The 24,622-nt window shown below is 39.8% G+C and overlaps 2 protein-coding genes and 1 long non-coding RNA gene across 4 annotated transcripts; 2 read left to right on the top strand and 1 right to left on the bottom strand.

Moving 5' to 3' along the window:
- The first annotated feature begins 111 nt into the window (after positions 1-111).
- LOC148234690 (lipid storage droplets surface-binding protein 2-like) lies at positions 112-2,773 on the top strand. Its single transcript, XM_088185336.1, has 4 exons — positions 112-283; positions 882-1,123; positions 1,185-1,377; positions 2,469-2,773. The coding sequence occupies exons 1-4, from the start codon at positions 163-165 to the stop codon at positions 2,723-2,725; spliced, it is 813 nt and encodes a 270-aa protein (XP_088041462.1). The 5' UTR covers positions 112-162; the 3' UTR covers positions 2,726-2,773.
- A 2,943-nt stretch (positions 2,774-5,716) lies between these two features.
- LOC148234689 (uncharacterized) lies at positions 5,717-6,977 on the bottom strand. Its single transcript, XR_015809485.1, has 2 exons — positions 6,643-6,977; positions 5,717-6,560 (listed from the first exon to the last, which is right to left on the bottom strand). It is a non-coding gene; the product is annotated as an uncharacterized LOC148234689 (long non-coding RNA).
- Positions 6,559-23,576, top strand: Cad87A (cadherin 87A). Of its 2 annotated transcripts, none has more exons than XM_088185335.1 (26): positions 6,559-7,281; positions 11,217-11,548; positions 11,619-11,744; positions 12,345-12,693; positions 12,762-12,874; positions 15,484-15,681; positions 15,750-16,093; positions 16,786-17,585; positions 17,656-17,753; positions 17,827-17,961; positions 18,028-18,181; positions 18,244-18,441; positions 18,502-18,741; positions 18,804-18,994; positions 19,067-19,471; positions 19,904-20,101; positions 20,159-20,318; positions 21,496-21,631; positions 21,694-21,884; positions 21,958-22,134; positions 22,200-22,312; positions 22,375-22,541; positions 22,600-22,760; positions 22,818-22,926; positions 22,985-23,195; positions 23,263-23,576. In XM_088185335.1, the coding sequence occupies exons 1-26, from the start codon at positions 7,242-7,244 to the stop codon at positions 23,488-23,490; spliced, it is 5,574 nt and encodes a 1,857-aa protein (XP_088041461.1). In that variant the 5' UTR covers positions 6,559-7,241; the 3' UTR covers positions 23,491-23,576. The 2 variants fall into 2 exon arrangements, with proteins under 2 accessions (XP_088041461.1, XP_088041460.1); XM_088185334.1 differs by having other exon boundaries at positions 11,214-11,548.
- The last annotated feature ends 1,046 nt before the right edge of the window (positions 23,577-24,622 follow it).

Here is a 24,622-nt window from a genome sequence, read left to right as displayed (position 1 = left end):
AGCGCGAGGCGCGAAGGCAAAAGTTCAAAACGAGGTACCTATATCAGCGAGCGCAGGGCGTTCCCGGGTTATCTCAGCGTTAAAGTGCAGAGTCCGCCGGTCGCTCTCGTCAGTCGACAGTTCGTCTCCGGTTCGTTCGCTCGTTTCGTCGCTTCACACACAATGGCAGAGACCAAGGAGGAAGTTTCGCCGCTGCGCCTCGAGTCCGTCGACTGCGTTATGCAGCTTCCGGTGGTCGAGGCGGCCTTTCGCCAGGGCGCCTCAGCCTACGACAAGATCAAAGGTCTATTATTGTCGCCTTCTTTGACGATTCTGCACAATCTCACGCAACGTTGCGAAATTGCCCTATCTTGCATATTTTGCGACTCGATCTAGAATCTAGATATATTAAGCCGAACTTACGAGAACGATAATGTTGTTATCCGATTACATGAGAACGAAAAATACACACGTCGTAATTCTAAACCTTCCAAATGACCTCCTTTGTGGAGGATTGTCCTCAAAAATTTACAAAACGACATTTTTTTAAGCTCGTAGCAATTTTCCTCACAAAAGCAAAAAATCGGAGATGGCCTTTGAATAAAAATTACGTGATGACCTTTATTATTAATCCCGTTTTGTTTTCCTCGAACAAGAATTTCCGAGATATTTTCAAAAGCTGGTACTAGAGTGAAAATGTGTATCATTTCGATGGATGTATACTTCTAAAACGCGTGTTACGCGATTTACATTTACGATTACTCGTGAAAAGTGGCTAATGGTGTTTTTAAAATATTTAGATTTGTCTAAATCGAATCGATTTATATAAAATTACCATTTTGTTCATATTGTCAAATAGGGTATTACAATTTTTTCAATTAAAATATTGTCTCTCGTTTCAGGCGCAAACTACATGTTCACATGGGCCTTGACCACTGCGGAGACCACTGTGCAAAAGGCTCTGGAGACGGCGGCGCCGTATGCTCTCAAGTTGGACAAGCCCATTCAGATGGTGGACCAAGGACTAATAAAAGGTATTCAGATGCTGCGTTTGAAGGCCCCGATCGTGGAGAAGGAGCCGCAGGTGATCTACGACGAAGCCATCAGCATGGTCACCAACGCCGTCAAACCCACCATGGACAAGGTTCGTTCTATACCTACCGCTTACCAATATGAATCTTCTCACTCTCTAGTTCCCTCCTTAGGTGTGCGCTGCTAAAACGTACGGAGAGAAGACGGCGCTCACCCTGAAAGAGCTGTCGTGGAACAAAGCCAACGAGCTGCTGAGCACGCAATGCGGTCAGATGGCTGTCACGGGAATCGACTCTGCCACGACCCTCACCGAAAGACTGATCGATCGCTACTTCCCCGCGACCGAAGAGGAGGCCAACGAAGACGGTTAGACGCAAGAAATTAACAATATTACTCCATAGATTTTGCAATACTTATGCTTATTAAAATACTCAATTCGATACTCGCCGATTAATTGATTGATAAAATTCACCATAATTATGTATTTATCGAACCGGCCAATATTATATCTGTGATTAATTTTCTTTCTGCATGTGTAGATTTTTTCAACGATATTTAAATAATCAACAATAACGACCAAATCTCTCGTCCCAACTTCCGATAGTAATATTTTCAAAAATTTGTTCAGAAGATTCATAATTTTAATCTAGAAGAAAAAACTTGACTTTAAACTGATGCAATACGCGCTTTGTGTCATAATTCATCATAATCGATGATAAAAAATAATCACAATATTTTTCGATTATTTTGTCCTAAAAGAATTGCAATTCTTCGATATTAAAATCGATCATAACGAATTAATCTCAATATTTTGTATCAGCCTGTAATTTTATATATGAGTCACGCTATTGTATCTTTGTAGCGATTAAAATGAGTCTTTTAGTGGAATTTGTTACATAAAAGTGGAGATAGAGTGAGCTGTAAAAACTGAAGATAATGTAATTGCGGGGTCATGTTAGATTAACTTACAGATATGGTCGGTAGTTCGTTCACTCGAGACGTTAAAAGCCAACCTCGCCAGGACCGAAGTTCATTGAATGATTTCTTTTACTATTCCGGTAGTCTTAAATATTTTATTTTATATTCATTACTTATCGAATATTTTCTTTAATATTAAACGTACAATATATTTAGAAATGGAAATGAATATTAATAGCGAATACAGTTTATCCGAAAGAGATCTGCGTTAAAAAATAAAAAAAAACTTTATTTTTATATTATAATATATATTTATTTGGATTATATTATTCAGAAAAATATTAATTTGCACCAATAAACGGGGACCGGTCGCATCTATGCAATGTTACTGTTATTTTTAGTCCGAGCGAGCTCAGCGAACTGTCATTATTGGATATGATCGATAGTGGTTTTACAAAGCTAATGTGAATGTTTGCATTTAAAGTTAAGATCTACGTTTGTATTGTCTGGAGCTGTAGTTTTGTAATCTGTCTGTACAGGACCCATCTCGGCCGTCGAGGACCCCGTTCTTCACACCGTCCAGACCGTGGGAAGACTGTCCAACAAGGCGGCTCGCAGACTGTACCGAGGCGCTACAGCCCAGCTGAAGGCTCTCAGCCCCTTAGACGTGAAAGAGTACGTGTCCTCGTTGGTGGTCGTGCTGCAGCTGACGCGCATTCTCGGCCTCTCGGAGAATCCGCCCCAGCAGCCGGCAGTGCAGCCGGCAGAGCAAAAATCGAAGGAAACCTCCTCTTAGATAGTACTCTTGTAATATAAAAAAATGACAATAAAAATCTTCGAAAAATATTTATGTAGTTTTAATTTACAGCTGCAACTTGCTACACAACCGCCTGCGGACATGTTATGTTCTATTGTAAATAATATAGCTTTCTGTAGACGATGTATATCTACGAGCGCTTCGGATACTCCGCTCTTAACTCCTTTAAAGGTGGCAGTCAGGAGCAAATATACGTTTGGTGTTTTTATTGTGAAGTTAGTTTTGAATACGAACTCCTTAATAGTAAAATAGGGCAGCCAACCTTGGGGGTTAGTTTGTGAGCGTCGATTTATAGAATTCAATAAGTCAAGTGGATAACTGGTCGCTTGTTCTTTGTCCGTATCTTGTCAATTGAGTAAAACGTATCCGCTGCAGCAACAGCATCATCACATCGATCGATAAATTGCTTAATTTTACACTGATAAGGAAGATATAACAAAAAGATTAACAAAGACAAATTAAAGGTGTTTAGAAAGCCCTATAGCTAGGCTTACCATACGACTCGGTTTGACCGGGACTGACGACACATTGCTCCTAGCATCCCAGTCGTTGTGGCATTTTGTCCCTGTTTCAGTTCATAATGATGATGAGCCTATCTATTATACCATATTGTTGTAATTTAAATAGCTATTTAAGTATCTACCTACGTAATTTTATTAAAAATAGTTACATCGACACAGAAATTCGCAGCCGAACATCATATAAATATTTCCATACATATGTGTAGACTCTCGCGTCTTAGCCTCTGCAAGGTTTTGGTGATTTGGAGATTTGGTGTACCCGGACACCAAACTATCCAAATGCCTCCCTCCTATTTTATATATATTTATAATAGTAATATAAATTTACATTAAATAAAAATGTTTAATTTGCCGAAGTTCTATAATTTCCCATGGGATTTAAAAAACTGATAATTTATTTTTATTAAATATTTATTTGATTACTCTTTTTAGAGTATACATAATATATAAAAATTATATATGTGTACACATCTATGTGTGATGCTTAGTATCAAAACTAGACATTTTCAAGTTATTAATGCTAAAATAAAAAGAAAAATTAAATCTACTAGAGTGTAATATTAAAACCAAACAGATCCGTCAATATCAGGCATAAAACAAATAATTAAAGCGCTATGACTGAATGCAGACGGTTTCGGTGGACAGAATCGCAATTCAATTATAATTGCAATGTGTTTGAAATGGCTGGAATATTCACCGGGTAATTTACTTACTATACAGATTATTTTTCCTATACCTGGACTATATTTGCCAGCAGAGTCTTTGCTGCGATTGTAAACAGGAATTTGGAACAATTCATGTTTTGTGGAGAGACGTCCTTGTATTATATTTAACTGTAAAAATAGTGTACAGGAAAGTTTTTACCCAACTTCAAAATGCATTATAAATTTGCTAAAACAAAGCGATTTTTAATCGAAAAAAATAGATTATATAATAAATCTTACTAGAAAGTGTGCCAAAAAATATTATATTATAAATGTTACAGTGAGTATATTTTTTGGAGAAGTTAATTTTTCACTAATTAAGTCCCAATATATTTTAACCTGTAGATATACATATATTTCTACTAGCGAAAATATAATTAAGCTGCGCTAGTGAAATTGTATGCTGCTCTATGGTGTCTATGAAACGCAATTTGCTGTTCAAACCCAAACCTAGCCTAATTTATTTATTTAGATTAAATTAAGACCATCGTAACCGAACAAGTTACCCCAATGCATCACGATGGTCGAAAACAATAATTATATTATTTTATTACTAAAAATATATATATATATATATACATACATAATTAAAATAATACACAAAAAATATCAAAATTAAATGATACGAACTGGACCAGCTCCTCGTAGCTAATATTAAGCAGGTCAATGTGTTATATCAGCGTATTAAGGAGCCGGTTAGCCACAGCCATAGGCGAGTCGGCAAGTGCGGACGTCCTAGCTCCAACGGTCATCAAAAGAGGACGCGATCGTGATTCTCGAAAATGTTTCGGAACTAAAACCTGGAATTCTCCGGGAACAGCTGGATTGTCGACAGCATCTTTCAGTCATTTGAAAAACATGCTTAGCGACATACAACCTTCGGCGAGAGCTCAGCGAATCGTACCCCAACGCTCCTAAAAGGAAGGAACTGTGATATAAGAACGGATAATAACCAAATGTCCTTTTGTAAAACAAACTAAGTTGTTATAGAGGGCACGAATAACTGACTGAAAGGCGTTCCTCATAGCAAAGCCGAGCATCTTGGAAGATTTATCACAGACGTGTATGTGTAGGGAAAACCTCCACTTGCTCTCAAAAGTGATTTTGAGATATTTAGTGGAAGTTTCTCTAATCAAAATGTTCCCACCGAGATCATAGGAATAAACTGATGGCGAACTGGATCGATAAAATGATACAGTATGGCACTTTCCGACACTAAAGGGCAGACAGTTAACGGAAGCCCATCTCCATAGAGAGTCTAAATCAGTCTGTAGAGAGAAGGAGTCCGTAACAGATCGAATACATTTATACAATTTTAAATCATCTGCGTATAGAGGAAAACTTGAATTTGTAACTGCTGTATTTATGTCATTAATAAATAACATAAAGAGCAGAGGGCCCAGGTTGGACCCTTGAGGAACCCCCGAAGGGGTGAAATATTCTTTCGACAATCGGTCATCATAGGTTACAAACTATCTACGATCTAATAACCGAGTTAAATCATCCGAGCAACCGAGGTTCGACAATTTTTTTAATAATAACCAATGACAAAGGCTACTTGAATTCCCACATCGAGAAATTTGTCAACGTTTTGGTGAAAGACAGAAAGTTAGTAACAGTGGAACGGGCGGGTCGAAACTCATGCTGTTGGAAACACACGAAAGTTATCGAAAATGATTAAAGACATATCTATGAATAATTATTGCAAACAATTTAACAATTTAGTAATAAATTGAACAAAACACTCTGATTTTAAAAGTATATTTCATGAAATAATATTATATAACATTTTTTGATATTCTGTTTTGTTAGCGTTGCATAAAAATGCAACAAAAACGACAAAATATTGGTCGTCGCACAAATATCAATTGCATTGGATCGAACATTGCAAGATTTAGTTGAAAACAAACAGCCATTCGGTGGTGCGCTAATATTATAAGCAGGAAATTTTCATCAAACGTTACCTGCTATACCACGAATGGGTATTTAAAAGCATCAAATTTGTGGAGACGTGTTGATACATTTAAATGATGACAATCATTATTGTTCAATTGCAAAACGATGTGTCTGTAAAACATTTATTGGATATGGGAAATGGCAAAATTACGATTTATGAATCAACAGAAAAATCGATTTAATGCGTATTTCAAGATATCACACATTACAAAACTAATCAATGGTTAAATGAACGCGCAATATTAGATTTAAACGTTATTAACATCAAGATAAAGCAGTAAATTATTCAACTAAATTCTTTAATTCACTTGATTTAGCTGGATTGCCACCACACGTTATAATTTTGAAGATTGGCGTTCCTATTATTGTTCTTAGAAATGTTGATCCATCCCGTCTTTGCAATGGTACCAGATTGACAGTCAATAAATTGTTAAAAAATGTCACCGACGCAACAATTTTAACTGGCTGAAATTGAAATGAGAAGATTGTGCTGTTTCCAAGCATATTAATGATTCTCATTATTATTTAAACGTTCCATGTTTTTCTCATGGTCAATTATACGTTGCATGCTCCCGTGCAGGATAACCAAGCGAGTTGTTTTGGAGATTCGCGAAGTGGAATCACCAAAAACATCTTGAAGGTAAATATATTAATTGATCAATTTAAATTTGATTGTTTTCTAAAGCTGAAGAAGAAGAAGAAAAAACAGTATCACCTTGAGTTTGGTCGTTAGTGAGGAATACTTGTATTCGACGGATGCGGCGACTGAAAAAATACGACCGTCAACAGACGAAGGAGGGCGGCACCGGAAGATACGATCGAATCTCGACGGTGGGAATCGAACCGGGCGCCTTCGGATTACGAAGGCATTGCGTTATGCCGTCCGACTGTCGAGTCGTCGGTCGCTCGCGTCGAGTGACTAACGGAACCTGCGGCCTTTCACTCTCCGAACGACCAGTCGAGCCGAGTCGTCGACGACGTCGCTCGTTTGTCTCTCCCCGAGTCGAGTCCGGTCGGGTTCCTTCGAAAGTGCTTGACGTTCCTTGAGATGACGCGTTCTTCGCGGAATTCGGCCCCCGCGTGACATAATAGCGATTTCGAATAGCAGCGACGACGACAATGCTCGGCCTTTCTCACGTTTTTTCGCAAGTGTGACTATCTAAATTCCGCAAAGGCTCGGAACAGGTAGCAGCGCCTAACGGTATCGGTCGAAGGTGATGTCAATTGCGGCGATAAACGGTCGAAGCGAAGAATCAATCAACGGGGTCAATTGGATTAGTCCGAGTCGGGTCGCAGCGCAGTATTCCGTCGGAGATGTTGTTGCTGCTGCTGCTGTGTCTTCTGGCTGCGGCCGGTGAGTTCTATGTCGATAATTATAAATCCTAGATTGCCAAAACACCCACCAAATCCCGCAATAATTAAAACTACTACCTAGAGCAAAATTGCATATAAGCTAACTGTACGTTAAAAACAAATTTATGCTTTCTGTTCTGGGGATTCGGCGAAATATTTTTTAAGAAGGTCCGCAATCTGATATTATCAAACTTATATGTAACTAAAATCGAACTGAACAAAAAGTATCCTTAAAAGTATACTTAATAACAATATCTTAAAAGTAACAAAAACAACTAAATAAGTAACTAGACAATTTTTGTCATGTTACTTATTTTTTAGAATTTTTGTATTTCATCAAGAGTGCATTATAACATTATCGATAGTCAGTGACGTCATTTGGGACGGGGGCAGGGGGGTATCTGCCCCCCTTGAATTTGCCCAGAAAAATGCATGTCTTTTAATGAAAACTTATGAATTTTAATGAAATTTAAATATTAAAACCTTTTTTATAATATGTCATTTCAGTGAAACATCGGAATGTTTTGACTCCTTTGTTCAATCTCTAACTACATATATCTTAAACACCAACCTTTTGGGTATACATATGAACCGGTGATTTTGAAAGTGGGACAAGTCCATATTTTGTTATTGTTGAATAATTAATGGTTTGCGTTTGAACTGTTTTAAAATTATTAGTAAGCAATAATAGACTAATTTAATATTATTTACGATCTTTTTTCATAAAAAATTCATATGCAATAATTATATTCGCGTTATTTAAACAAAAAATGTGTTTTTAATACTATCTCACTTTAGAATGAAATGATTTTATGAAAATGTTTAATTTTTTCCTGTTTTCAAGAGTTTAATTATAATAGTTTATTTATTTCTTTTTCTATTTTATTTCAACACTTCATACTTTTTTCGAATAGGTACAACATAACAAAATACCTAAAGGAATATTACTATTAAATTTTATTAATTAAGATGGTGCAAATTTTTAAGTACCCATGATGTATGGGTGGTATATTAGGCAATAAATCCATCATATCTTTATATTTATCTTCAATAATAGACCTAGTTTTTCCATTTAAAGATTGATTGATGAGGGAATTGAAAATTGGTTTTTTGAATAGCCATTTCTACAACACCAAAATTGCGATCATTTGGCAAGAATGAATGTCCAGATAATAAGAATTTATGGTCAATAATTTTTACATATATTGTTATTAACATTAAGGCCAACGAAGCAACTTAACGCTCAGGGGAAAATAAGCGGAAGTAGAAATACAGACAGACATCGCATCTTTCATATTGCTTCATGATTTGTCTGTACTTGGATATTACACTTATGAATGAAGCATATCTAAACCGAATTTTGACCAACAGAAGATCGCAAAAAACAATTATTTCTTCTCACGATTTTATTGCTTTTGACGTGATTTTTTTACTTGTGAGAAGGAATAATTGCTTTTGCGCCGACATATTGACCAAAATTCAGTTTGAACATACTTTGACCAATAGTCTCCCATCATAATTAAAACATAGTGTGATATCGAAGTGCAGACAAACTATGGAGCAATATGCGAAATGCGACATCTCTCTGTACTTCTTCTTCCGCTTGTTTCCTCCTGAGAGACGAGTTGGTTTGGTTTGTATTTTCGAGCTGACCTAATGAAAGTTGTAAAACTATAATTAGTTTAAGAACTTTCATTATGTCAAATTGAGTTTGTTTTATTCGTGTAGGTTATGTTTGCGTTTGAACAGCAAATGCACGTTTCGCAACGTCAAATTAAGTTTCACAGACATTCTAGAGATACAATTTCACTAGCACTTATCAGTTGAATTATTTTTTCGCTGGTTAAAATGTATATCAACTTTACTGAAAAATACACATTCATTGTAACATTTATACATCGCATGTAAATAAATAATGATAAGTATTTGAATGCATATACTATTACTATTTACTAGCACCTGCCAGATAAATTATATTTTCACTTGTAAAAATGTATATCTACCGATGGAAATGTATTCCGATATGATTTGACTGAAATCACATATTTTAAAACATATTTTCGAGATCAAGACTTTTTTAGATTTTATTAAAGGGATAACCCGAAAATTTAGAATCAGAAACGTCATTTCAGCTTTTTGTAACTTTTTTATTGTATCCATTTTATTAAGATTCAGTTTTAATTAAATTACATGCGTTTTTCTGGCCATGAAAAAATACTCGTAATTTGTAGATGAATTTATATTTATTCAATTTTTACATTTTATATGTGCAGTTTAAGGTAGCAACATTTTAAAATTACTTTACAAGCTGTAGATAGCTGTAGAAACAGCCGGCGGGGCTGGATTTAGACGACTAATTTAATAATAAAATGGGTAAAAGTTTTGAGTTGGGATGATTTAAAATAATACAATATTGGCCAAAATCTTTCTGTGCGTTAAAAATGTTGGGATGTATTTGAATCTGATCGCTTTTTTTTTAATATTCGGCCTTAATACATGATAAATATAATACCATACAAATAAAATTTTTGGACCTGCAGTTTATCATTTTTTGATAATTTTATTATTATATTCGCGTTAATGTCGAGATATTTGATTTCACTTTTTTTCAACTACAAAGCTATGTATTATGGTATGATAAAATAAAATATAATTATTTCCGTTACTTCTAGCGAAAAGTTCGTATTAAAATAATTTTTTCAGGATACAATATTTTACTTAGGGGATATTTTTTTATCGATAGTTTTCTACGGTGTATTTACTATCATCGTCATTATAACATCCCAAATATAATGTTTGTATTCTATACGACCAAATTTATATGGCAATATAAATTTGGTCGTATTTTAGTACATATTATTTTTCGTCTTTTTTAATAAATACTATTGTTCATGTTGGATGCGTTCTCTTGCATTCAGATTCAATTTTAGATAAATATCTTAGTAGTTTTAAAGATAACTATTTTGTCCATAAAATATGTCCGTTCGCTCGCATCAGTTTTTGTGTTTGTGGTTACCGCTAACTTTCATTTTCCAAATAGTTTATTTATACAATATCACATTTTTTGCGCTGCGCGGCCTGAAAAAAAGTCTCGTTAGAACACAATAATACACAAGTATCTAGGACGATTATTTTTATATCAAAGTGTATAATAAATTTTAATTAATAAATTGACAATAATTTATCGAACGTCGACGTGCCTGTACCATTTCGCGTTTTAAAACAGAGCGAATTTGAAAATTTGAAAACAGAACATAATAAGACATAACACGAAAAAATAGAACAACGAAGAAACAGATCTCTGACAAAACAGAAGAGGAGAAAAACATAACATTTATTACTATCGTATCTCTACATGTCGTATAGATCATTAGTCAGTGTATGTTTACCGTTCGGCATAAAAACATTAATTTGTATTGTTTGGACATTGGAAAATCGCTGATAAGTTACTATATCTCATCTTAATCCATCTATATGTTCAAAATGCTCGGATGAATACAATGAAATAATGCGTTTAATAAGTTTATTTAAATATGTATTTTAATTTATTTTATATCATCATAGTAATGAAGTCCCTGCCTTTGAACGAATATCTGCCACATTTCCAGATAAAGATAAACACAACCTATGTCAAAGGAGTTGCAAAAAGATTAGCTCTCTTTCCAATTAGAATACAGAACCATTCCGATCTATTAGATGGATTAACATGAGATGTAGCTTGCCAGCGATTGTTATTAAACGATGTCCATACAGGTCGACGAATAGCCAACCTGCAGTGATTATGTATATGTATATATATATTTAATTAATAAATAGATGTGACAAAAATAAATGTTTTAAGTTCAGTTTTTTCACAGTACGGTCTCTTTATGTTCTGTTTCTTCCAGTTGTAATAAATAAAGAATAGAATAATATTAAGTTTGCTTTTGACAGAAGCCGGCAACCTGCCGCCGGTGTTCATAGCTGACATGGACAATCTGGCGCTGTCCGAGAGTACTCCCGTAGGTAGCGCAGTGTACACCCTGCGGGGGCAGGATCCCGAGGGCCTGCCAGTCAAGTTCGGCGTCAGCGGCACTGACGTGTTCACGGTGGACGAGCACACGGGCGTCGTCACTCTGGCTGCACCCTTGGACCGCGAGAAGGACGAGACGCTCAAATTCTTTGCCTCTGTCAAAGACGTGGTCGCCGGCTCGCATGACAATGTCGTCACTGTGCCCCTCACCGTCATCGTGCTCGACGAAAACGACAATGCCCCTGTGTTCAAAAACGTAACGAATCATGTCTTCTCCCTCTTTGTGCTTCTCTCCGAGCTAATCGTAACGTTCCCGATCGTTCCAGAGTCCGTACGAGGTGGACGTGCGAGAAGACTCTCCCGTGGGAACTACCATCTTGGATGACATACGCGCTGAAGACGGAGACACAGTGGGCGAAACACTGGAAGTGGCTTGCGTCGCTTCTTCGCAGGTGACGAGCTTTTCGGCTGCTTCTCGAATCGAACGATCGTTTAAAACTTAAAGTTGGAGCCAAGCTAAATTATCAATCTATGTACATATGTTTATGTACTTTGTTACTATATTATAGCTGTGCTGCTTGTTTTGTTAATCAAGTTTGCTTAGTTGTCGTGAAAATACTATATCCCTGTTAATTCAACGTTTGTATTTTATTATTAAATTGGGAACGTGCTATTTAGGTGCGCGTTGTAGTTAGGGGACTAGAAAATACTCATACATTTTTTTGCAATACGTACGTACGAATCAGGCACGTGTGGTGAGATATCTTCCCTTTGGCTCGCTCACACATAAAGTAACGGGCACCTAAATATCACGCCCCCAATTTTCCGTGCTATTGTGATTTTATATATATTATATCTAGTTGTTATTATAAACGCTCGTTAAAATTTCAATTTTTATGAATGATAATATGTATTATAAGACATTCATTGCTAAAAGTTGCAAATACTGGTTCTTTAATCTTAAATTTTAAACGATTCGGTGATAAGTCGCTTATCGTACGATTTCCATTTTGTATTTTAATTTTCATAAATGAATGCTTATGGCCCTACAGGCGAACTCGTCATCGGCGCGGCGCAGCGACGCCTGCGCAGCTTTCGAGATAGTCGCGAAACAGTCCTCACAGAACGAATACAGAGGGGCATTGGTGCTAAAGTCGCCGCTCGACTACAACGCGGAACACTCGTATCTGTTCCGACTGTACGCATACGACGGCCTGCTCAATTCTACCGCCAATGTGGAGGTGCGAGTAGTCGACGTGCAGAATAGGGCTCCCGTGTTCTCTGGCTCGCTGGCTGCCGTGCTATCCGAGGATGCTCCCATTGGCACCGAGGTCCTCACCGTGCAGGCTAAGGACGGCGACCGAGCTCACCCCCGGGGCATCGTTTACGACCTGTTGACCAGTAAGTTCTTGCTCTCGACCCATGTTCTTCGCCCGTCTTCTGATGCCTCTCTCTCTCTCTTTCGACAGATCCGCATGACTACTTCGTCCTAGACGCCGCCACCGGGGAACTGAGGACCGGAAAACCGCTCGACAGAGAGTCGCTCCCTGATGCGTCTTCGCCACTCGAGCTCGTCATCAGGGTAGGTATCGTCTCCTTGTTTCGCTTACCTGATACTTACCTCTAGATTTATTTTATTTTTAAAATTTCACTGTTGAATACATTATTATACTTATTAACTATTGTACATTTTTATAGTGTAACGCTCGCTAGAATTTTCCCCTTATGCGAAAATATTGTGAATTATTATGAATAAATTAATATTGTACACGCTAAATTTTCTATGAGCAATCTTCTAAATAAGATGTTCGACATTGCCTTCTTATTATTTGATTCACAATACTCCTAAAGTAAAAGCGCTTTGTTGTGATGCTAGATCGCCAATTTCTTTCCACAAGCGATGGATTCTTCGCTGGGACGTCATACTTTTGGCAATTGTGATGTATTAGGTTAACCCGTCAGGTCAGGATGGTCATAATTTTAATAACCAAATGAATAAAAAAAATAAATAAATTTCAGCTTTTTCTAGGGTGGGGCAAAAGTTGACTAATTATTGGTCGTTTTTTTAATATTTCCATTTCATTAAATTTCATTGTATTTCATTAAATGCCATGCATTTTTGTGTCTAAATTTAAGGGAGTTACTAAAATCGTGCCGTCGCTGTCATGGTGGAAACGCTCAGTTATCTAGCATTCATATTATGACTTTTTATAACAATATTACGACTTACAATAAGCGAGAATCGAACGAAACATATCTAAACCGAATTTTGACCAATAGGAGAGTGCAATAATCAATTATCCCTTCTCAGAAATCAAAAATTCACATCAAAAGCAATAAAATCGTGCCGTCGCCATTCCCACTGCGACGGCGCCGATACTATGCCCAATACTATCATATCAGAAATTCGTAGTAATATCGGTAAGGATAGCTATCATATTTTTGAAACAAAGTGTGATATCAAAGTGCAGACAAACTATGGAGCAATATTCTGAGATAATTTCACTGAAATGACATATTTAAAAAAATATTTTCAGGATAGATTTGAAACTTTCTGGTTTATAATCAGAAACGTTATTTCAGCTTTTTATAGCTTTTCATAGTATTTAATTAAATGTCATGCTTTTTTCTGACCAAATTTAAGGGGGGGCAAATGCACCAGCCCCTCCGAAATGACGTCCTTGCTTCTTCGTGCTCTAAACCAGTTTTCGTTGTGAATTGATATTTTTTCCATTCGCCACAGCTGTACCTGTCGAATGATATTTTATTCTACAATACAGACCAAATTTATTAGTAGGCATAGTCTACTACAGCGGTCGCCATCCTTTCGGACCACTACTATGATTTTTTCTTACAAGTAACATTCTAAATTTGAAATGGTTCTTGTTTTGCACTCAAAGCAATAATTTATATCATTACTGGACATATAATTATTGATAAAATGACTCTATTATAAAAAGGTATAATAATAAATAATCAGATATATACATACATTCTTTAAAAATTAAAAAAAAAGCATTTTAAATTTTATATTGTGTTTAAAGATGTTATTTTTGTTTATAACTGATGTTTGTTCAAAAAATTTAGTCACATTCGCGTAAAGTTGTATAATTATGTTAACGTATATGCAAAGTTATTTATCTAGTAGTCTGCAAAGTGAGTTGAACTCTAGATACTCGATCAGGGTTGACGAGAAGAAGGAAGCGGCTGCTTTCTCAATTTTGTCTGTTGATCAGCTGCTCCTCTTGGTTCAAGTCCGTACGAACCCTCGTGTGTCCAAATCGGAAAGCTCGAGTGGAAGTGTTGTCGGAAGTTTCGAACCATATTTGTTGATTTGGGCTCTGTATCCGATTTTATATACATAGCCAGCCTGAGGGAGCTGCAATGCAAATAGCAGCACATTGGTATCCAAATGTTCTGTTATTTGTTATATGATAATAACACTCGCATCGAGTATCAAATGACCATTATGATGCTTTTAGTTTATTCCGTCTATTGTCACGTACGGTCCCGCACTGGCCGACATAAAAAATGATAAATGGATTGATGGACCTTTAAAGGAAGACAGGGTGTCAATTTCAATAAAAGCTTTTGAAACTGCTCTCGTTTGGATTTGCCGATGTACACTGGTTGACTTACATATAGTCACTGTAGACCCTGCAATTTTATTAAAAAAATAATCGTCCAAGAAGAAATCTTAGAATCTAAAATTATTTTATAGCTGAAAGAATATAATAAAAATAACTTGATATTGAACTTGGCCTTCAATGAACACGCTATTTTATAAGCTAAGAATCTAAAATAAAAATAAGAATATAATGAAACATTTTAATAAACACGAAAATTGATGACCATCAAAATTCTCTCGAGGATCATTAGTGGTTCACTGACTACTAGTCTAATAAGTACATATGTAATAATATATAAATATATATATATATATATATATATATATATATATATATATATATATATATATAATTGAATTAATTTTATACAAATAAAATAACGGAAAAGTAATTTCAATCAAACGCCGGTCACTCGAATTTGCAGATTATTCTACAAAAAGAATAGGTTCGTAATGGATGTTAAAATCAAATACTCAATAGACGATGGAAATAAACCTTTGTATTTACTTAAAATTTGCGACAGTGAATCAGTGGAGATAATGCCGGTGTGCCTTCGTTTCAGGCTCGCGAAGTGATCGACGACAGACCGGCGGACGGGCCGCTCACGTCCGCGACTGCGACGGTCACCGTCAATATCAGGGACGTAAACGACGAGCCGCCGCGCTTCAACAGGAAAGAGTACTCGGTCGAGATTCCCGAGAACGTGCCGTTCGGGACGCCACTGCCAAACCTGGACATGTTCGTCTCCGACGCCGACGTTGTGAGCCTCTTCTGCCTCTTACACTCACAGCTGTTCTCTTTTCGTCGTGACCGAGCGGTTCTTTTCAGGGAGCCAACTCCGAGTTCTCGCTACGACTGTCGGACGTCTCTGGAGCGTTCCGCGTGGAGCCTGTCCGTGCGGTCGGATCCACACAGGTGAGCATTCGACTCGGCGACTTCACGTTGGACTACGAGAATCCCAACCAGAGAAAGTTTATCGTGCTGGTGATCGCCGAAGAGCTGCACACCGAGCCCAGGTTGTCCTCCACTGCCACCGTGAGGGTGACCGTGACCGATGCAAACGACAACTCGCCCGTGTTCAAGCAGACGTCGTACAGTGCGACGGCTTCGGAGCGAGCCGCTCCAGGGACGCGCGTGCTTTCGATCGTCGCTACCGATAGAGACCATGCCAGGTTCGAACGACTTTTTAGCCTTTCGTAATATACATGATAAAAATATGTATAAATTACATGTATACAGTAAAACCCCATTAAACCAAAAAAATAATTATTTCCAATTCTGGTCCCAAATAATTTTTACACAAAATATTATAAATAAAGTGTCAAAAAGAAAGTTACAAGTCAAACATTTGCAGCTGTCAAATGAATTTTTCCTTGTCTTTCGGCGTTACAATTAAACGTTTAAAATGTTCAAAAACGAAAATAAATATCGTGAGATGTGGAATTTTTTATTATGTTTGACGAAATGTATAGATTTGTGGACACATTATGTATTGTGGCGATAGGCTTAATATACTTGACATACATGGTCATTTCTGAAACCAGTATTGACTAAAACCTGAAAGATATAGTAGGAGGGTTTTCGTTTTCTTCGTTCTTCTGACAGCCACTCTCGTGAACCACCACATTTTCTACCACATTTTCTACCACTGAAATATCTTCTCCAGAGACTTCATCAGTTTCTTTAGTGTCATAGTGTCATCTAGTTCTTTCAGTGTCATAGTATCTGATTACCTACTGTCAAAATGATTCGAATAAGCTTCATTATCTTTGAAGTTTTAAATTATTTGTGGAGCCGCATTAAAGATAATTTTTTCCCAAAACATAACTATCGAATGGTCATTCACAAAGTTCGTTGGTTTCAGGTCCGGCACGGAAGGTATCGTGTACGAGATATCTGGCAACGGAGCGGATTTGTTCTTGGTGGACAACAGGACGGGGACCGTCGTCGTCGCCTTCTGTCCCACGCCCGGCGAGCCTCCCTGCCTGGACTACGAGACCCGTCCTGACTACTTCCTCAACTATAAGGCCACCGACGACGACGGCGAAGGCTTGAGCACCGTCGTTCCGCTCAAGATCTCGCTGTACGACACCAACGACAACCCCCCGCGCTTCCTGGCGCCCGTCTACGTCGCCTCCGTTGACGAGGGTGCTACGGAGTTTGACCCCGAGCTACGCGTGGAGGCGGTCGACCCGGACAAGACCTCGACCGTGACGTACTCGATTGTGAACGCGACCGAGGACGACTTGTTCGTTGTGGACCCCGTTTCTGGCAAGATGAGCGTGCGCCAGAGAGGCGGATTGGATGCGACGATCTATGCCCAAGATCGCGTCGTGCTGACCGTGCGCGCCTCCGATGGCGAGCACGATGTCGACTGCCAAGTGAAGATCGCCATCAGGGACGTGAACGACAATCCGCCAGTGTTCGAAACGGATCAGTACGAGGCGGTCGCCTCCGAGAACTCTCCATTGGGCGCCAGCGTGGCCAGAGTTGCCGCCGTCGACGCGGACTCTGGAGTCAACTCGCAGATCAAGTACTCGATCCAGGCGGGCGCCTTCGACGACTTCTCTGTCGAGCCGGACACCGGCGTCGTCAGGATAGCGTCCAAGCTAGACTACGATAGGAGGAAGTCTTACCGTATGCAAATCGTCGCCGCGGACCTGGGTTCGATTTTCCCTCTTTAGTAACTTATCGCCGTCACTTTCTCTCTCTTAACGCTTCCGTTACGTTCCAGGGGTGCCCGCGTTGACTGGGACCGCCGCTCTCATGGTCACCGTTCTGAACGAGAACGACAAGACTCCGTACTTCGCGCCGCAGATTCAGAGGACGGAGGTGCGACGGAATCGACTCGCCTGTCGTCGGTGCTTGAGAAAGATCTCCCCTTGACCGCCCGTTATCATTTCAGGTTTCCGTTGATGCCGAAATCGGCACCGCAGTGCACAAGTTGATTGCGGCCGATCCCGACGCGCGCTCTCCCGAAGATCTCGAATTCCGCGTTGGCTATCGTCCCATCACCGCCGTAGATAAGAACGGCAAGCAGGCGAGTCTCTCTCATTTGTATCAGATTACTAAAGCACAGAGTCGATAAAATCCCATTCGTCGATAGGTCTCGGATGATTCGGCGTTTCGCCGCTGGTTCACGGTTGAGACGGACGGGCGCGTGCTGGTGGCTGAGTCTCTTGATCGCAATGCGGCTGCGATAGTGTCGCTACCGGTCAGCGTTCGGGATCTCTCCGCCGACGGCTTGCAGGAATCTCAAGGTGAGTTCAGGAGTGAATTTCGAATCGTTCGGAACGTTACAACTGTACGGCGCTCATTGCAGGAGTTCTGGTCGTCACCGTCGTGGACGTGAACGCCTCCCCGCCGTCCTTCAGGCAGACGAGCTTCGTAGAGAGGTTTTCCGAAGAACAACCCATCGACGCAGTGCTGACGACGTTCCATGCCACCGACGACGACTCTGCCGTATCTCATTACTCCATCTCTCCGCCCAACCAGTACTTCCAGATAGACAATATCACAGGTGAGGTCTAAATCGACCGTGACGTTCCCGAACCTGTCGTTTACGACATTTCATCCGCAGGTACGGTGCGGTCGAAACAGCGCATAGACTACGAGCGAGTTCACCAAATTAACTTTACCGTGGTGGCCTATGACGCGGGCGTTCCCCAGCTGTCGGCGTCGGTGCCGGTCACGGTCAACGTCGGCAATGTCAACGACGAAGTACCCGTCTTCGACGAGTCCATGTACGACGCCAAGCTCGAAGAGAACTCCCCGGCCGGCGCCTTAGTGCTGACGGTTCGCGCGGTTGACAAAGATGAAGGTTCGCATACGTCTCCGTCTCTTTCTTTCCATTCGTACGTTTTTCTTAACAATATCGCTCAGGTGTCTTCGGAGAGGTGCGCTACAGCGTCTCGGGAGAGAGGGCCGAACTGTTCGTTATGGACTCCATCACTGGAGAACTGAGAGTAGCCACCGGGGCGATGATAGACCGCGAGAGCGTTGACGACGTCTGGCTTCAAGCGAGGGCCGTCGACAATGCTCCGGTGCAAGCGAGAAAGACGGCGAACGTGCCGGTGAAAAATCTCTCCCTTTTTGGAATTTGATATGCGATTAGACTCTTGATGACGATTACTTCTCGTTTGCAGATTCACATCGAAGTGACGGACGTGAACGACAACCCTCCTGTGTTCGGACAGAGGACTTACAAAGCCTCAGTCGCCGAAAACCTGTCTTTGAACCCTCCTACTCCGATCCTGCAAGTCAGAGCTGAAGACAAGGACGTGTCTGTCAATGGGCAAATTGAATACGCTATTACGGAGCAGACGGAAGAGGGAGCGTTCGCACTCAACTCCACCACTGGAATCCTCTACCCGGCTCGCCCGCTGCGGGGCAACACCGCTCATCGCTTGACGGTCACCGCAGTCGACGGCTTCGGAAGTGGCCCACATTCCGACGCGGCTTACGTTGACATAAACGTCGAGAGCGTCAATCAGCACAGCCCCGTTTGGGTCGCTCCCCTGGATAATCAACCCGTTTTGAACATCCCCGAGGTAATAGTTACACCTTTTTTGCCATAATAAAATTTGCCCTATCTACTTTTAGATATCGTCGTTTATATTTTAAAGCGTTTATTTAAAACAAAATCAGTTGTGAGTTTTATTTTAGCATGCTTAGTTTGTTTCTGTTAAAAACGTTCATATTAAATAATCAGTTTATGGTACAGCAGACCGTATTAATAGTAAAATCGACGTGTTACAAAAATTATTAATGGCAGTTTAAACTTTCAACATCTGGTGTTTTTATAAGTAAAATTTTTGAATTGCATTTTTATGATTAATATTAATATCCTATGATACATATTACATTTTTAAGTTTTGAGCTCTAAATTATTTTAATTTAGAGCGAAAATTTAAAAAGGAGTGTAAATTTTACAAAATCATAATTTTTGTTTCTTAATTCTTGGTTTTTCCATTCCCTTGTAGAACCTAGCCCGAGCTGACGAGGTGCTGATTACGATTCGGGCCACCGACGAAGATTCCGGCGAAAATGGCCGCATCTCTTACTATCTTAAAGTAGGAAACAAGAACGTGCACGAGACGAACGAGTTCGCATTAGATGAGAACACTGGAGAGTTGCGCACCAAAGCGTTTCTAGATCGGGAGCAGCGAGACACTTACAAGGTGAGTTCTGTTGAATTTCGGGGGTCTGACTGTCGACTGACACGATTAAAATTGTAGCTAGCGCTGGTGGCCACCGACCGCGGATCTCCTTCTCGGCTGGAAGTTATAAAATTCCTCACTATAAATTTGAACGACTCCAACGACAACAGACCGTTTTTCGCGAAGGCGTCGTATGATTTTTACATAGAAGAAAATCAACCTTCAGGAACTACGATCGGTGAGTATCGGTCGTATAAAAGGTGATCCAATTTTAGTTTCTGATTTTATTTTAGAAAAACCCACACATTTAAGGATATCTTCGTATTTTTTTATTAATGAAACATTTGTTGTATTTCATTAATTATGATAAATAATATCAATTAAATGGCCGCCGATCCTTTCGATGATTTTTTCGTACATTTCGGGCGATATCTCGGCGATAAATTGAGAGATGTTGGTTTTTAGGTGCTACAACGTTTCGGTTTTGTCGCTGTAAACACGAATCTTAGCATAGCCTCGCAAAAAAATCCATTAAATTGCATTACGGCCAGTTGACGACACCAAAACTTGAAATAATGCGACCTGAGAACTTTTCACGTAAAACATCTAACGTTCACCCGATGTGGCAAGCTGCGCTGTCTTGTTGGAACCATATCAATATCTTCGATTTCGTGTCAAAAATAATCGGTTATCATGCGCCTATAGCGCTCGCTATTTACTGTTACAGTCCGACCGTCATTGTTTTCAAAAAAGTAAAGCCCAATGACATAAGCCCAAAAAAGTAAAGCACATTCAGATTTTTCTCGCCCAACATGCGGCAATTTTGCTTATTATCATACTCAGAGGGGTGAAAATGTGCCACATCAGAGAATAAGATTTTCTTTAAAAATCAGGATCAACACCCAATCTGCATAAATTCTTCGTTGTCCGTAGTCTCTAGACTTCAGTTCTAGTGTTATCTGAATTTTATACGAGTTCAGATGCAAATTGCGCCAAGGGAAGCCACAAGAAAAGCCCAAAGGCTGTAAGCCTCGAGGAATCGGCCACATCAGCAATATTCACGACTGAACGGGCGCCACGATGATGCACAGGCCTTAGACTATCTCCAACGCTTCCAATTTAATTTTTTTTACTACGTTGCGAATTGTTTGTTCAGTAGGATGAAGAAATTGACCATAATCTTCTCGTAAATTTCGATACACAGTTTGTACAGAATTTTTATTTCTGTAGAACAATTGAGCGGTGGTTAAGCGATCCATTTCGTAAATGTGTTGTTGCTAACTAACGTTTGACACTTTGAACACGCGTGATTATTGACAGCCATCTGACTTACAGTGCTGCCAACATAGGAAACTCGGGTTGGATCACCCTGTAAATTTTACTGTAGGACTATAAAAATATGTAACATTTCTCAGGAACGATTAAAGCCACCGACAAAGACACCGGAGAAAATGGAAAAGTTTACTATTACATTATCAAAGGAAACGATAAAGAATACTTCACCGTTGACAAAACGCAAGGGATCCTACGTGCCGACCGATCCCTAGACAGGTGAGTTTTTCGAACTGTCGTGCCTGTCGATCGAGTGCAGAACATCTCTTTCGTTGTTTTAGAGAGGAGGAGAGCGAGTACTCTCTTGTGATACGTGCCAGTAATGATCCAGCGCTACGACTAGCCAAAAATCAGCCGGAGGCTCCACTCGGGGCTTCAGATGGCGAGGAAGGAGATTTTGCTAATGTTCGAATCAAAATTCTGGACCTCAACGACAACCCTCCTCGATTCGAAAGATCAGCGTACTACGCAGGTGAGAAAGAATGATCTTCGTTGTCGATTTCGGCGACGATAGTCCTCCTTATTAAATCTGTCGCACCATGCAGGAGTCAAGTCTACCGCCAAAGTTAACGAATTAATACTGCCGGTGAAAGCTAAAGATCCCGACTCGGAGGCCAACGGAGAGATAGAGTACGCAATAAAGGCTTCCAACGTGTACAAATTCGGCGAGACGCATTCCAGCGGCTCGGTAGTTCCTTCGCCATTCAACATCACAAACGAAGGTATCTCATTGAAGAGAATGCTGTTTTTAATCCAACCTTAGTTACACCGCTCTTGCTTTCCGCAGGTTTGTTGGTGACCGCCGGCTTTGTGGCCGAATATAATCAGGATAGGTTTGTCCTAAACGTAGTGGCGAGGGAAGCACGGCCGCCGCACCGAGAAGCCGACACCGACGTTTACGTGAGTGGTTCGATTCAAACGTCCGTCCCTTTATTGTTTGCAAATGTTTTCCGCGTTCGCAGGTGTGGATTGTGAGACCCGAGCAGTTGATCAAAATGGAGTTTTCCGAGTCGTGTGCTCGGGTGAACGAGCAGCAGTCTAGAATCGCTTCCGGCCTGTCCAACTTCACTGGCTCCATAGTCGTGATCGCGGCCATGAAGCACTACGCGCGCTCCGATCATCGAGACGGGTTAGTCGCGAGTTAGCCGTCTCCTCGAGTTCTCCGTCTCCATGCTGTTTATTTTTAGGTGCGACTTGTACATGCACATGGTCGACCCCGACGCATACTCGGTGCTTCCGGCGGATCAAGCGATAAAGAGAATCGACGAGCAGTACGATCAACTCAAAGAACTGTACGAAGAAACTGGTATATTGGATCTGGTGGAGTTCGCCGATGCATCCACTAAAGGTAGAACGTTCGCCAGTCAAATTTTAAACCCGAACTTAATGAACGCTTCGTTCGCAGGAAACCCAGAGACCTTCGACCCCGCGCTAGCTGCCCTCGTCGCTCTCTTGATCGTACTGTTTACGGGGATCGTCACCTTCGTCGTGGTGTGCAGCTGTCTGAAGCAATGGTCGGTACGATGAGAATATGTCCGTAGAGAACTGTCGCTTGAACGTTTTCATTCGCAGGGTGCTGCCTCTTCCTGGCGAGAACGGCTTTAAAGAAAAGGGTTCGGCAAAAGAACGAAGCAGGAGACTGCTGCAGGAGCTGAGCAGCACGGAGAACCCGCTCTGGGCGGAGCACAAGCTGCGTCTGTACGAAGAGCAAGAGCTGACGATGAACGTGTTTGGCGAGAACGCGGAAGCGTACAATCATCAGCGAGAGTTGCCTCCAGTCGGCGTACGTCGTCTTTCTCCACTGGCGCTTGGGTGGAGATGCGCATTTGTGACGTCTTTTTTGTTTTCAGGCGGACGACATGTACGCGACTATTCAGGGAGGAGGTGGCGAGAGAGACTACGCCACTCTCAATGGACCGCGGAATCTGGGAGCGAACCTCCGACCGCAGACGGGGACCGAGAGTGCGGCGTCCTTCGAGGCTATGCTCGGTTTTCAAGGCAGCACTTTTCAGCCCGAACTGCCGGTGACACCTGAGCCGCCGCCTAGGAGCAATTTCCTACAAAACTCGTCACAATGAACGACGTGCGTGCCAATTAGTATAATAAATGTACATAGTGTTTAAATGCAGATACTATATATATATATATATATATATATATATATATATATATATATATATATATATATATATATATATATATATATATATATATATAAATATATATAGAGAGAGGATTTGTCAATAATTACCATAATTTGTATTATTTTGTAATAAAATGTATTTTATTTAAAAAAAATATAGTGCTCGTCGATCAGCTGTTAAACCCAATCAAAGAATGTTCGATTGGCTGTAAATATCTAAATCCAAATGTTCATTTTAAATTGTAGATAAAAATGTTAAAAACATATGCAGTAATACATTAGAAAACGATGCTATTTTGCTGCACTGAAATTTTACTTTCAACCGCCATTTTGCATTTGTAGAAAATGTATATATATATTATACAAATTGCCCATGCAGTGTATTAACACTTAAAGCGCTGGAATCTGATTAACATGCTTTTTGAGGACTGATCCCACAGCCGGACGCATGTTAACATGCTTTTCTGAAACTCGATTTTTAACAGATTCTTACTGACATCTTTGATTATTTTACTGCACCAAAATTGATTAATTACATATAATTACATAGTATATTCTTCTAACAGAAGTCGATAATATAATCGATAACAGAAGTCGATTCGAGATTTTGCTTTCGAATATCGTTTTATATTACCCTAAATTGGTTTACATAAATGTCATACCATAATGAATTCTCATTTAAAGTCGATGACGATAAATTCTAGGATAGTCACACATGTGGTGTTCGTATTCTAAACTATCATTTTATGACTTATGGCATTTTGCAAAAACCGACAAATATTTTGCGTATATTGAATATTTACGACCAAAAATTTCTTATTGATATTGTATTTGGTAAGTACCCAAATCAACTTTTATAATTATCAGTAGTGTTATTTTTAATAATATGTCAATTTGAAAATTGCGATTATTTCACACTTTTTTCGAAATTTTCTTTTTTGGAAATGGCCCAGGTCATAAATTCACTTAAGAGACAATTTAAAAAAAAAAAACATCGGGTGCGGGTAGCACAATTGCGATACATTTTAATTACCTTTCAATTGACAAGAGCGGAGAGCCAAGGGCTG

This window comes from Plectrocnemia conspersa, unplaced genomic scaffold (genome assembly GCF_051122295.1).
Source record: "Plectrocnemia conspersa isolate PC_06_02 unplaced genomic scaffold, ASM5112229v1 ptg000005l, whole genome shotgun sequence".
NCBI classification, from domain to species: domain Eukaryota; kingdom Metazoa; phylum Arthropoda; class Insecta; order Trichoptera; family Polycentropodidae; genus Plectrocnemia; species Plectrocnemia conspersa.
The sequence above is the reverse complement of the archived record's forward strand: the minus strand, read 5'-3'. Positions and strand labels throughout refer to the sequence as shown.